This window comes from Periplaneta americana, chromosome 14 (genome assembly GCF_040183065.1).
Source record: "Periplaneta americana isolate PAMFEO1 chromosome 14, P.americana_PAMFEO1_priV1, whole genome shotgun sequence".
NCBI lineage: Eukaryota > Metazoa > Arthropoda > Insecta > Blattodea > Blattidae > Periplaneta > Periplaneta americana.
In genome coordinates this window covers 11,805,867-11,820,462 of record NC_091130.1, presented here as the reverse complement: position 1 = coordinate 11,820,462, position 14,596 = coordinate 11,805,867, and the positions used below count along the sequence as shown (strand labels likewise).

General features: G+C 35.8%; 1 protein-coding gene across 2 annotated transcripts in view; it reads right to left on the bottom strand.

Moving 5' to 3' along the window:
- Positions 1-12,694: 12,694 nt before the first annotated feature.
- Positions 12,695-14,596, bottom strand: part of LOC138713144 (valine--tRNA ligase-like) — a 43,929-nt gene continuing 42,027 nt past the window's right edge. For both annotated transcript variants that reach the window (XM_069844962.1, XM_069844963.1), the window contains exons 17-18: positions 13,034-13,183; positions 12,695-12,926 (exon numbers count right to left, since the gene is read on the bottom strand). In XM_069844962.1, the coding sequence (XP_069701063.1) occupies positions 12,846-12,926; positions 13,034-13,183 (231 nt within the window). In that variant the 3' untranslated portion in view covers positions 12,695-12,845. The remainder of the gene's footprint in view (positions 12,927-13,033; positions 13,184-14,596) is intronic.

Genomic DNA, 14,596 nt, shown 5'->3' with positions numbered 1-14,596 from the left:
GCAGCTCTTTTATATGCAGCTGATAAGCGAATAAAGCCCGCTGCTCTTGAAAGTTGCTTACATATTGCTAACTCATTCTGTTTTTCAAATTTCTATCATCATTGCTAATTTCAACACAAGCAAATGCTGATTACAATTTTGATTAGATAAATTTCAATCCCTACTAACAACTAGATAATTTTAGAAATGATCTAATTTATGACATCTATTAACTGCAATGGTTATCTAGCATCTGAATGATATGAAAGTAATAAAAGCAGCGAAATGGTGTTAACTGTTATTCTCCACACTAGTTACGTCACACAGAAAGTAGAAAAGAAAATAAGTAACAAGAAAAGTATGAAAGACTTTGTCTATCCAAACTTAAAATCAGCCATAAGACCTATACCACATGGTCCCACCATTCCCGTACCTAAACCGCCCCTTGCTTAACATCATCATCATTATCATTATCATCATAATCATCATCATCATCATCTGAATCTTCAGACCATTATTACGATTCGTCACCCACATGACTACCAAAGTAGTTTACATAAGAAGAACTGAATGACTTGGTCTGAGATTTGGGTCTCTCAAAAAGAATCTGCACAAGTTTTTAGGTCTCGAATAAATGAAAAACATTTGTTTACTCAAGGCACAACATTCTACTGGTTGCGAACAAGAGAAACAGAATTTCGCGAATATTTCACCAAAAAAGGCTGTCTTGTTTATTGCAAAAACATTAAAGGTGTATTATCAAAATTTGGAGACACAAACAACACTTCCGAATTGAGGTTATTTATTGATTCCAACAAAAGGAGCTCGAAGGCTGTACTTCTACACAATGGTAATAAGTAGGCTTCGTAATTTATCTTCCTATAAACTGGAATGAAGTAGCCCGATTCTAAGTATATGTGACATCCTAGCGCAGGTACAGGTACGTTCGTATACAAAATAGTTACGCATCCTCTGCCCTCTTCCTCTAGAAAGTCAAAACGCAGTCATAGTGAATAGTCTTATCGATCACTGCTCTTACTAGTCGTATTATTTAAATAACTACATCTTTGTGTTATTATTATATTATTATGATGTACCGAAGTACATACGAGGCGCATCCAGAAAGTAAGTTTCCCTATTTAAAAAAAAAAGAACACACACTTTAAGGAAAACATTTATTGGCAACAGGTACAGCAATTTTTCAGCTATTTTTCAACATAGCCACCATCAGAATTGAGACACTTGTCGTATCGTGGGATCAACTTTTGTATCCCTCTGTCGTCTTCAGCTCTTCGTCGTTGCCAAAAGGCTCACAGGAGGACAGGGATTTCTTGAAAAAAGAGAGAGAGAGTGAGTGAGCGAGAGGGAGAGGGGGGAAAGGGGGAGGGGAGGGAGAGAGGAAGGGAGGGAGATGAGGGAGGGAGGGAGGAGGAGGAGAGGGAGATGGAGGGGGAGATGGAGGGGGAGATTGAGGGGGAGGGGAGGAAGAGGAGGGAGAGGGGGAGAGAGAGAGATATATATATGTTCGGCCCATAGGCCTGACAGCTGCCGATGAGAGCTGGCAATGCTTTGTGCATTAAAGAACTTTATCACCGACCGAACCTCGGGGCGGCGGCAGAAGGAATAAGAGCTTCAATTTCGAACCACTGCTGCCACGCTACTGGCACCAGGCGGGACCTGTCCGGCTGGCATATGATTGATACGTCATAGATCTGTTACGCATGCGCAATTGACACGGCTAATTACGTTTACTTTCAAGGGGAAAAAATCGGGAAACTTTCTTTCTGGATGCCCCTCGTATATTTCCGTGCAGGAATTCTGCGTCACCATATGATGAAAGACGGACAGAACTGAGGGGATTCGATCCGGCGACGGAACTGGAATCCGGTGTGGCTTAGTGGATGAACCATCAGCACGAGAGCTGAAAACCTGGGTTCGAGTTCCGGTGCCGGAGAGAATTTTTCTCTGTTCTATCTATCTTTCATTACATTTTTGTGGCTGATTGAAGGTTCATTGGAGAGGTAAAATACCTTAGGTAAGACGTTCGAGCGTGTAATATTGCAGGGCATAATTGAGGATAGTTTAACTAATATTTTCACTTTCAATATAGACATTACATATAAGTTGTGTAAAATAAACATAAAAGTGACAAAAACAGTGCACTGAAAGACACGGCAATACCAAAAGGCACAGAAAGTGTACTGAGCGTAATCCAAAAGAACCAGTACCATCAAAATCTGAAAATTATGAAGATATTAACTCGACGTTTAGCATGCATCTATGTAGCCTACCATGACGTTCAGTGCCAACATCCCAATTAATAGATTAAATAATCTACATTTCAGGGAATTTCTAGAAAATTATATAGAAAATTAGTGGGTTTTCAGTGATGAGCAACATATGCAATATCCTAATGAAACACGAAAAAATATCAGACAAGAATATCTTGTACTACATTATGCACCAATAACGTCATGTGCTACTGAAAGAATTTCTTGCAATATAAAATAACTTCAAGTGACATCCGCATATGTTCAAGTTCCGTAACTTACGAATGCACGTTATTATTCACTGCAGAGATCACGACGAAAATGAACATCACGGCTCAAGCATGTGTTTACTAGTATAGCTTCAGAATGTCGGGAGTTGACTGTACTCCACGAACACGCAGCGACGACCTGTTTGTTTATATTCTTATCCGTTGCATTATAGTCCGCATCACCGTTTTTGGCGTGTGAAATAAGTAATGGGAACGTTAAGTGTGAGTGTTTTACCTTTAGCGTAGTCAGTCTGACAACTGTATTTGGCAAATGGCTGATGTGACGTGTATAGGAAGTGGTACCATTCTCAGCTGCACTAGCAACATTCTCACAAACTGGGCACTATATTCTAGGACACACGCCAAAAACCTGTGTTCGGCGTACTATATACCAATGTGTCTTTAAGTTCAATCTTTAGGTAGTTGGAATACGAAGCCTAGTAATAAGAATAATCAATATCAGTAGTATATTCTGTGCACTTGAAGGAAAATTATGAAAACATGGAGATGTTGAAGGCATTAAACCATTCAGAACACCAATGGGTAGTATGTGGAGACCTGAAACTCGCAGGAATGTTGCTGGGACAACAGTAAGGCTTTACAAAGTTTCCTTCTGTCCTGTGTCTCTGGGATAGTCGTGCTCGTGAATCACATTGGCTTAGAAAGCAATGACCCGCTAGAACAACAGTGAATCCTGGGGAGAAAAATATCATTAGAGAATATCTGGTAAAACGAGATAAGATCATCTTGCCGCCTCTTCACATTAAACTGAGAGTAATGAAACAGTTTGTGAAAGCATTGCATAAAGACGGTGATTGTTTTAAATACATAAGTTCCGATTACTCCTTCCTCTTTGAGGCTAAACTTGAAGACCCAATATAAGAAGTTTGATGAAAGATGAATACTTTGACAATTTAATGACCCATGAAGAACGACTGGCTTGAACAGAATTTGCTGGTTTGCAGGGTTGTTTTTCACTTCCATTCTGTACATTATATTATATTTTTTTTTCTTTACAAAAGAATTAATTCGAAGCATTATGTGTACGACCTTTTTTACCGTCTTCACATCTTCTCAAGAAGCAAGAAAAAATTCGCATTTTTTCATAAAGATGGCGCAACAGCACGAATCGGCGCATTTAATGGAAATCCTACGTAAAGTATTTGATGATAGACTAATAGGTGGTGGCATATGACTTCCTCTGTACCCCAGATTTGTTGGTGCGTGACTGTGACGAAAACAACCCGTGTATCCTGGAAGCTCCCAAGGATGCAATAACGTGGCTAATAGGCCTACGTAATATTAGTAGGGATGAGTGCAGAGAGTGTCTCAGAATTCCATACGTCCGATGCAAAATGAGTGAGTGAGTGATTTGATATAGAGCGTTGGGAGTACAGACAATACCATTATGTAATGTAGGTGTATTCTTAGAGGACTTCCCCTCCCTCATTATAATTTTAAAAATGATGTTTTATTTAACGACACTCGCAACTGGCGAGGTTTATCAGCGTCGCCTATGTGCCGGAATTTTGTCCCGCAGGAGTCCCTTTACATGCCAGTAAATCTACTGACATGAGCCTGTCGCATTTAAGCCTACTTAAATGCCATTGACCTGGGCCGGGATCGAACCCGCAACCTCGAGCACAGAAGGCCAGCACTAAACCGACTACGCTACTCAGGCCGACCCCTCATTGTAATATAACTGAAATAAGTTAATTATGCATTTTCTAACGTATATAAAATATCAGGAGTAAATCTATTCCATCTATTCGGTTTAGAAATATTAATAAACTAATATATGTCTATTTATAAGCAATACACTGCTCTGTCGATTTAGTAGAATACTTTTGAGTCTAAAAAAAAAAAAGAAGAAAACAGTACAACGTGGTCTGCTGTTGTAACGAGAATCTAAGCCCCGGCATACCAGTAAGGCATCATGTCACAAACACGTTCACGTCTGAGTATTTCTGACAAAGTAAATATTATTCAAAGCCTTGAAAACAGCACAAATGTTAAGGATATTGCTGGAGAGAGTAAGATAATATATATTTTCTTTATTTAATCTTTTATTTATTGATTTATTTCTTTATTTACTTCTTCATTCATTAATTCGTTCGTTCATTCATTCATTCATTCATTCATTCATTCATTCATTCATTCATTCATTCATTCATTCATTCATTCATTCATTCATTCACTCTATTTATTCTTTCTTTCCTTCCTTTATAACCTCACTCATTTTCCTTCCCTCCCTCCTTTCCTTCTTTCTCTTTATTTAACTATTTATTTATATATTCATATACTAGTCACCCTATCCCATTATCTCCTGGCCTAGTTGCCTCATGAGTGATGCCTTATTGATTCAAACTTGTCTTCGGACAGTTGACTAAACAACAACAATATTCATGCATTCATTCATTAAAAAAAAATGTTATGTTTTATTTAACGACACTCGCAAGTGCAGAGGTTATATCAGCGTCGCCGGATGTGCCGGAATTTTTTCCCGCAGGAGTTCTTTTACATGCCAGTAAATCTACTGACATGAGCCTATCGCATTTAAGCACACTTAAATGCCATCTAGCTGACCTATGATAGTTTTATACCAGTTTTAAGTCCATACTTGGACCGTTTGACATAATATATTCTGCTACTCGTCATGTCATTTGAACGTCCAGAAAAAAAGTCTGTGGAGAGAAAGTATACTGGAATGCGAAAAAGGAAAACAATTTTTACTATACAGTATTAAAAAATGGGATAAAACTGACCTTCAGAAGAATAGCTAAATTATAATAAGATCTTGTTACGCAACTGATTGGCAGTCAGTCTTATCAATTATGACGTCAAGATTTTTCCCAGACAACAAAGATTCGTTTAGTCTAGGCTATTTATATAATGCACGATGATTTGCGAAAAGTACAATGATTAATAGACTATATTGAAAAAGTTAAGAAAGAAGGGAAAGGAGAAAATGGAAGAAAATAAAATAAAATAAAAGCAACCTAGGAAACAAAGTTAAAATAATCAAATGGATCATTAATACATTAATGAAAAGAATACGAGAAATGAAAAAAGCAGAAAAAATTATAGAGATGGAAAAGAAAATGCAACGAAAAAAAAAATCTGTGTAATAGGCCTACGCAATAGAAGTGAAATTTCTTAAGCTGTACAAGTGTAATAATCCTTTGAAATCTTCGTCCAATGACAGATGGTAAATAGAGTTAAATTTAATACTTTGACACTGAATATTTTTCGAGTTCAAAAATTAAATCACTGATTCATGATAGCTAAAATTAGGTATGAAAAATGAAGCCATACAAAAAAAATTGATTATTTATAAATTGCTTTTCAAATATATATTTTTTACTTGGTTATTTAACGACGCTGTATCAAATACGAGGGTATTTAGTGTCGATGGAATTGGTGATAGCGAGATGATATTTGGCGACATAAGGCCGAGGATTCGCCAAAGATTATCTGACTTTCGCCTTACGATTGGGGAAACCTCGGAAAAACCCAACCAGGTAATCAGCCCAAGCGGGGATCGAACCCGCGCCCGAGCGCAACTTCAGATCGCCAGGCAAGCGCCTTAACCGACTGAGCCACGCCGGTGGCTTCTTCAAATATTTGATGAGCACTTTTATTTGATTTGAAGTCCTCGTATGGTGAAGTGCGATTTAACTAACATCAGTTGGATCAGCCATTGCATTCGGTGATTTTTCATTGATTGTTGGCAATGCAGGAACATTCACTAAATCGTTGAAACTTCGCAACTGAACTGCAGAAGTGAGGTTATAAAATTCCCTTTCCTTGGCCTATATTCTAACGGTCTTACTAATAAAAACTCTATATACAGACGTTTAACTGTCTTATACTTATACAATGAGTAGCTCGTTTATAAGTCGTGTGTAAATTCCTTACTAATAATCACTACATACGTCGTGTATAACAGTATAACTGTTACACAGCTACGTCATAGTTTCGTCATTACTTCGTTACGAAAGGTAATAGAATATCTGAGGTTCTCTATTGCATCCGGTAGAGCTCTAGTGTGCCGTGTTAAGAATCGATAGTACAACTGGCTCTGATCGATTACCATACTATATTTTGGTCAAAGAGCACAAGCTACAGCAATAATATTCTACTTATTCTGTGCTCTTTTGTTTGTTCTTCTGTGGTTACAAGGCAACCATCATCATAAAATGACAGTCGACACGAACAGCTGTTAGAGGGGCGGCCATTTTTTCTCTATATACAACGCTTAAACAAGGGGTTTCGTATATATAACTACCGCAAAGAAATTCCCATTGTATAGTTACAGGCTGTTTATACATCCATCGCTTATGAATGGTTTATTAGTAACGTTTTCTGTCTCAACGCTGCATAAGTCTCGTATAAAAACTATACACGGTTTATTAGTAAGACCGTAACTGTACTAATTTTCGGAGGTTCATTTGTATGCTTTTCTTCAAGCCAAACTCTGGTATTCTCGTTCGTTCTGCCCCTAATTTTGGCGCATTTTCTAGCACAAAGCTTCTAAACAATGTGATTTCACTGACTGGTTTAGACTGTGTAAAGTCATAACACCACACAAAAGACGCACTGCCCGACAGCAGCCCCACTCCAATAAATTTATGCATAAATCTGCGTAAATTTCTTACAAAAAAAAAACATAAAAAATGTTATTTACACGATAGCACAGAGCCACCGGTGTAGCTCAGTTGGCTAAGGTGCTTGCCTTTCGATCAGGAGATACGCTCGGGCGCGGGTTCGATTCTCGCTTGGGCTGATTATCTGGTTGGGTTTTTTTCCGAGGTTTTCCCCAACCGTAAGGCAAATTTCAGGTGATCAACGGCGAATCCTCGGCCTCATCTCGCCAAATATCATCTCACTACCACCAATTCCATCGACGCTAAATAACCTCGTAGTTGATACAGCGTCGTTAAATAACCAAGTAAATAAAAACGATAGCACAGTGATGTACACAATCCAGTAGCAACATGCAAGGCTCTCTTCAAACGTCTGTCACAGAATTTTGTTTCATGGTGTTGGACTTTCAACCCAGCATTAAGAAGTTTCCACTTCAAAAAGTCACAAAGAAAATCGTGTGACGAATTTGAAGTAGAAGTGGGTGTATTTCATCCTGTAGACACGTGAAAGTCGTGGATATCTCAACAGGCTTTTCTATTTGATTTAGCTAGTAACTGTTAAGTAACTGTTATACACGGGTCTCTGATAATTTACGGTAGCATAATCCAACCTTTCAGAACTCGAAGATATGTTGATCATAAAACCGAAGCTGCAGGTCGCTATGCCAATTTATAAAATGAATGGATACCACAAACAAATTATTTATAAATACCTACACAATATATACTTAGTTATTCAAACAAATCTTATAAGCTAACTTGATTATATTTTTTGTTCATAAAATATATGGTTCGCACTTCTTCCAGTATTATAATCACAATACTTAGACGAATACATTTATGTAATTTTAGAATAAGAATATATACATACAAATATTAACTTAAATTACTTTCTAATCTATACTAATAATAAATCTGTAGCCAAAATTTTTCTGGTAATTTACGATTTTCCAAAAATAATTGGTGTAACAAGTATAATTAACCATCCTGAAACCGAAAATCGCTTTTTTGAAATTTTTGTTTGTATGTCTGTCTGTCTGGATGTTTGTTAACTTTTCACACGATATGGCTGAACTGATTTATATGAAAATTGGAATATATAAATTAAGTTCGTTGTAACTTAGATTTTAGGCTATATGGCATTCAAAATACTTTATTTAAAAGGGGGGGCTATAAGGGGGCTTGAATTAAATAAATCGAAATATATCCCTTATTATTAATTTTCGTGAAAAATGTTACATCACAAAAGTTTTTTTTTAATTATTTCCGATAATTTTTATTCTATACAAAATTTTGATAGTACTGATATTTCATGAGATAAATGAGTTTTAAAATGTATATAACAATGCCATCTAAGGTGCTGTAATGAAATAAAAAACAAATGACTTCATCTATAAGGGGCCTTGGACAACAACAATCGAAAGCTATTAAACATAGCTTACCGAGAATGTTTCTGTGTTTGTATGAAGTAATATCGATTAAAGGATATGCAAGACTTTAAAATAGCAACATAATACATTTTCAATGCCGCCTCAGATTATAGCGTTGTTGTTCCTGCAGTAACTCCAATGTGCAAAATATAAAATTTTTGAGTAGAAAAAAACACATTTATTTATTCCATGGCAATGGTACATAGGAGATCGTGAATTCTTACATTTACGAAAGAAAGAAATGTAATTACATATCACTATATATCACTATTTAAGTTATTTGAAGGGTTCAGAACCATAGTGGGCCAAGCGCCATTTACTGAAGACGTAGGAAACAAGGGTTAAAATTAAGTTATTACCATAATTCAATCGAAACATATAGCAAGTAATATAAAGTATACACAATAAATCCAAATGATGTCAATCTTCATTAAACTATGGTTGCATGTAATAACAATTAAGAAACATGTTAAAGGAATTGTCATTGCACCAAATGAGTGCTCTCTGGACCAAAATGTTCGTATTTTAATTATTTAAATACAATTTAAATTAAGTAACATATTAAACGATTTATCCTTCTATCAAACACGAATGTTCCCTGGATCAAATGTCCTATTTTAATATTATGTAATTACTTTATATTTATTTCTAACGGGTGCAGCGGAGCGCACGGGTACGGCTAGTTAATTAAATAAATATGCATGTAAGTTAACACCTGTGTAGGTTCACTCAATAAGCTGGTTGCAATGCTTCCAGAGCTATTTACTAATAGATGGGATCCAGGATCAAATAAAGAAAAGTCTATATGTAACCAAAATAAACCTACATAAATACATGAGTTCACTCTACTTGCTTGGGCAGGACTGACAAAAAAACTGTTCTTCCGTCAACAATAAATTCAGAATCTTCCACAGTCCAATGCAAGATCAGATTAATTTTCCAAGATTTCCTTTTTGTTGCTTATTCAACTATCTGAAGACAGGTTGCAACTCGTAAGTGACTCGTAGGGCAACTAAACCAGGAGATAGTGGAATAGAATGGCCAGTTCCTGGCACATCGAATTCTTTCACTAAAGAACTGTTAAGTTCCCTTTACACTATTCTACATGAAATTTTTTACTACAAATAACGCAGACTGCTTGAAACAATAAATAGAATACAACATACAACTTCACTAACAAAATGCCATAAAATAACCGGACTCAGTGTTGACAAAGTTCTTTATTTTATACTTATCTACCAGTAATGGTGTTACAGATGAAGTCCACATTAGGTTTTCATTACGAAATATTCGAATTTTAGCAGAGATGCAGTAGACAGGCAAGAGTGGGCTTAAAAATGACTCCATTCTATTTAAGTGGCAAAGAGTGGCACCCATTTTTACTACAAAGGCAAGCATTATGTTGCAACAACGCACTACGTCTTTCTTTTTTTTTTTATTCATTGCTAACTTTCTAGCACCTCTTAGTGATTTCTGATTATGCTTAACGATGGCGTTACATGTCAAGAATGTGAAATTGAAACTTGTGGTTAGATTTCTGCCCAGCAACAGTCCTGATATTATTGATTTTGAATAAATTTTATTCAGCTTCCTCCAAGTGAAGACTGTCTAGAAGACAAAGCTTACCATAAAATTTTCTTTTTTTTTTTAAGTAAATGGTAGGTAAATAATTATAATGGGAAAAAAAAAACAATGGAGAAGGAAAAGAAAAAGAAATAACACAATTATAAATAATTGAAGACGACTAAACAAAACATCATTAATTTCAGAAGAAACATTAAATTTCCTAGTACAGTATCTATTTGCTATCAGGTGATAGCAGTCGTCTATTTAGCACAAGTTGCAAGACTCAACTTAAGTGAGCAGATCGCCATAGCAAAGAGATCAATCTATTTAAGTGTAGAGATGGTTTCTTAGGATTTTTATAGATCCCTTCACTGCAGATACTTCAGCGACAAGAGTTTGTCCTAGACCAAACTGCTTACAAAAATGCGCGAATCTTTTTCTGATGGTCCCTCTAGCCCCAATCAGTAATCCAATAACTTCGATCGACGTTAGATGATATTTTTCCTTACAATATGGTATAGTGGGGTCGTATATATCGCATTTTTCCTGATGTACCTCAGTAGGTTGATTGTATTTCTTTCATATTTTTAAGACTGGTTAATTAATAATCCGGTACACTCACAATCACACTCACATTCATACAAATTTTCAGACTCTAGACACTGGGAACTTTTCTTCTTCAAGGAAAATTCCCAGAGAGCATAGCCCGGGAATCAAACCTGGGACCTCCAGATCTGGAAACCAGCATGCTGACCATCAGACCACACACGCAGTCGTTCAGTTGTCTGTCGACATAAACAATATATTCAAGCCACCAAAATAAACTTATTATTTATGTGGGCCAAAGGTAATACTTGCAAGTTTAAAACTGACTAATTCTGTATTTTTTTTTTATTTCTGCACGAATTCGAGAAATTTGACTTCAACATGGATTTGAGAAAAAAGAGCCATTTGCATACCGTAACTGTTTCTGCTAAAGGCAAGTTCTTTCTATGTCTTTAAATCCTATTTAGCCTTCTTTGGGGCTAAGATGTAGGTCATCCCATATTATTTGCAGATGACACAAGTATAGTAATTACAGCCAATAACTCCAACACATTCCAATCTTCAATGGAGGAAATTCTATTCAAAATATGTGACTGGTTCTCAGTCAATAAATTGGCATTAAATTGTAACAAAAATAACATAATTCAATTTAAATCCTGTCCAAATCCAACCTCGCAAATTTCTAGCGCAATAATCAACAGAAACAACAACAACAAAATTTCTTGGCTTAAAAATCGATAATAATGTTAAATTGGAAAAATCATATTAAAGAAATTACCCCCAAACTAAATTCAGCTTGTTTTGCTATTATATCTATGCAAAAGATAGTAAATATTAATACCTTAAAAACAATATACTTGGCATACTTTCACTCGGTAATGAGTTTTGGAATAATATTCTGGGGAAATTCCACAGATAGTAACAGTGTATTTCTACTACAAAAAAGAGTACATAATTAGAATAAAATAGTAGGTGCCAAATCTAGGGAATCGTGTAGGACTATTTTCAAAAAAACTACAAATAATGCCCATGGCTTGTCAGTGTATCTTTTCATTAATAATCTTCCTCGTATGTAATCGTGAAAACTTTGTAACTAATTCAACAGTTCATAGCATAAATACACGTCAAAAAATTGACTTTCATACTCCATCGGCAAGTCTATCTTGCTATCAAAAAGGAGTGCGTTATATGGCAGTAAAATTTTTTAATAGCCTCCCTACCAATAAAAAAAATGAAACTCAAAACATAGGATTATTTAGGGCCAAATTAAAGAAGTACCTAATTTCTCACGCCTTCTATTCTGTAGGTGAATTCATAACATTCAATAACACTTCATGAAATTGATACTAAAACTAAGTGTTGTACTAGTAGACTATATTGTAAATCTCGTCTGTATATATTTCATCTAGACTGTGACTATAAATTAAGACTTCATAACAGTATTAAGTTTTTTGACTTGTTCCATATTCTAGTTGTAAGCATGTATGAATACCATGGAATGTTAATAAATATAATACAATACAATCACGAAGGACTGCACATATTCGGAATCAGCAGACATGGCTAGGAGGAAGAGAAGGCCTAATGGCCTTAACTTCACCAGAATAAATAATAATAATAATAATAATAATAATAATAATAATAATAATAATAATAATAATAATAATAATAATAATATTCTAATTGCAAAGCAAGGAAAAAATACTTTAAAACATAAAAATCAGGGTGGTGGTGATGATGATGATGATGATGATGATGATGATGATGATGATGATGATGATGATGATGATGATGATGATGATGATGATTGAAAAACTGTAAAATAATGTTAGTAAAAACGTACGTACCTCTTCAAACCTGTCCCAACAATCTTTGTACATCACAAACTAGAGTCAGTGATGTTTGAATCCAGGTCTTTGGCACAGAAAACCGTTCAGCTAATGATGTATTTGGTGTAGAAACGATTAATAATAAAAATAAGCAAGAAATTCACTTTACATACTGTCAGTCTTTAATTCAAAGGGAAGTAACCTGAGAAAAGTTTCCACTAACACAAAACACAAAAGTAGCAACAGATTACAGTTGTGTAAGTTAAACATGGCCGACTATAAAAAAGGAAACTTTATTTACATAAGTTCATCATGAATCTATATTCATTAATTTTCTCAGTGTTTCTCTGTGTTTTCGAACCTGTCTCAGTTCATTTTCCAAGCCCTGGATCTGTGGAGAGAGAAGAAACAAAATAAATTACTGAAGACCACAAAATCCTGAAACTTGAAATATTTGATTAAATACATAATTTTAATCTGGTTATTGTGATGCCTCACCTTAAGCAAGTGAGCCTCTTGCACATGGGGTGGTGCCTTGCTTTTGTAGCCGCTAGCAGTTGTGATCTTGGTGAGCTTTGCCAGTTCCTTCTGCAACTTCTGTTCCTTCTTGCATGCCTGTGCATCCTCCTCAGAAGCATTCAAGTTCTCCTGCAGGAGAAAACCGATGCATACATGCCATAAAATGCATCTCAAGAACTTCTCGTCCAGTTCTCTTTACTCTCATTTCAAGGGCTCGTAAATTTTCCTTTAGCTGTAAAGCACTGAAAATGTAGATCACGTTGCTATCTTAGATGTTGTCCAGGCTGTATCACATGAATGATGGTGGTGGCAACAGCTGTGGTAATAAGTGGTAATTAATGATAGCAGCAAAACAGAAGAACTTTGTTTCAACAGTCCACCAGAAACCCCACAACTTCACTTTGCCTAACCAGAACCTGAATCTGGCGACATGAAAAACGACGTTCTAACCATATTTTGCCTAATGGTGCATCCATCACAAACTTACATGTTACAAAAACAATACATACATGGGTCATTTGCAAAAATTGTAAACAAATGGACGATTGAGAACGTCAAAATTAAAGTACTATTTAGTGCATATTCTGCATGTATTAATATAGTGCTGAATATTTAAATACTTATATAGTCACAATCATGCCAATCACATCAACGGACGTATACACGTCATCCAACATCGTAAGATGAAGTTTACATTTCAATGTTTCTTTCAACCCATAAGCAGTGCTGACTAGATCAGATGCTATGGACAGTACTCTATAACAGAATCGCCAGTATGAGAGGAGAATTTCAAGCCTTTGGCGTGAAACGAACTCGATAGCTCAGTTGGTAGAGCGCCTGACAGGAGTACAGGAAGTCGCAGGTTCGAATCCTGCTCGAGGTTGTGAGGTTTTTCTTTCATACATGGCATGATTGTGACTATATAAGTATTTAAATATTCATTAATATGTCACATCAATGGACGTATATACGTCATCCAACATCATAAGATGAAGTTTAATATAGTGCAATGTCTCTGCCATAGTAAACAGCCACTGTACACTCACCTTGCTTTACAGCACTGTTTTGAATGATGTAACAGACATGACGGAGTAACAGATCTGACAGGTAATAGACTTGACAAAGCAAACAAGCATGTGCGAACCTAAAATGTTTTTGCTTAAAAAATCTTTAAAATAGCAACTTAACTACTGGACATGTGTACTATTATGTCCTCTTTATCTTGAGTTTTTATGTTGTTATTTGTGGAAAACACAACACAAACAGATCTGACAGAGTACAAATGCACGCTTAGACTAAAACACAAAGCAACAGTTTGACACACAAACTCGCCAAATCAAAATGGGTGAACATAGCAGTACAATCTAAATGGGTCTTTGTGCATCATCTTGGCTTATGCTGACATCTGTGGGATTTCTTTTTCAACGTATCCATAGGAACAGAATGGTGTAACAGACCTGACTGACTTACTGGACGAGAGTAATTATGTAATCATATTTAAGGAAATATAAACTCAGACATAAATGGAGAAGTTTTGATAAT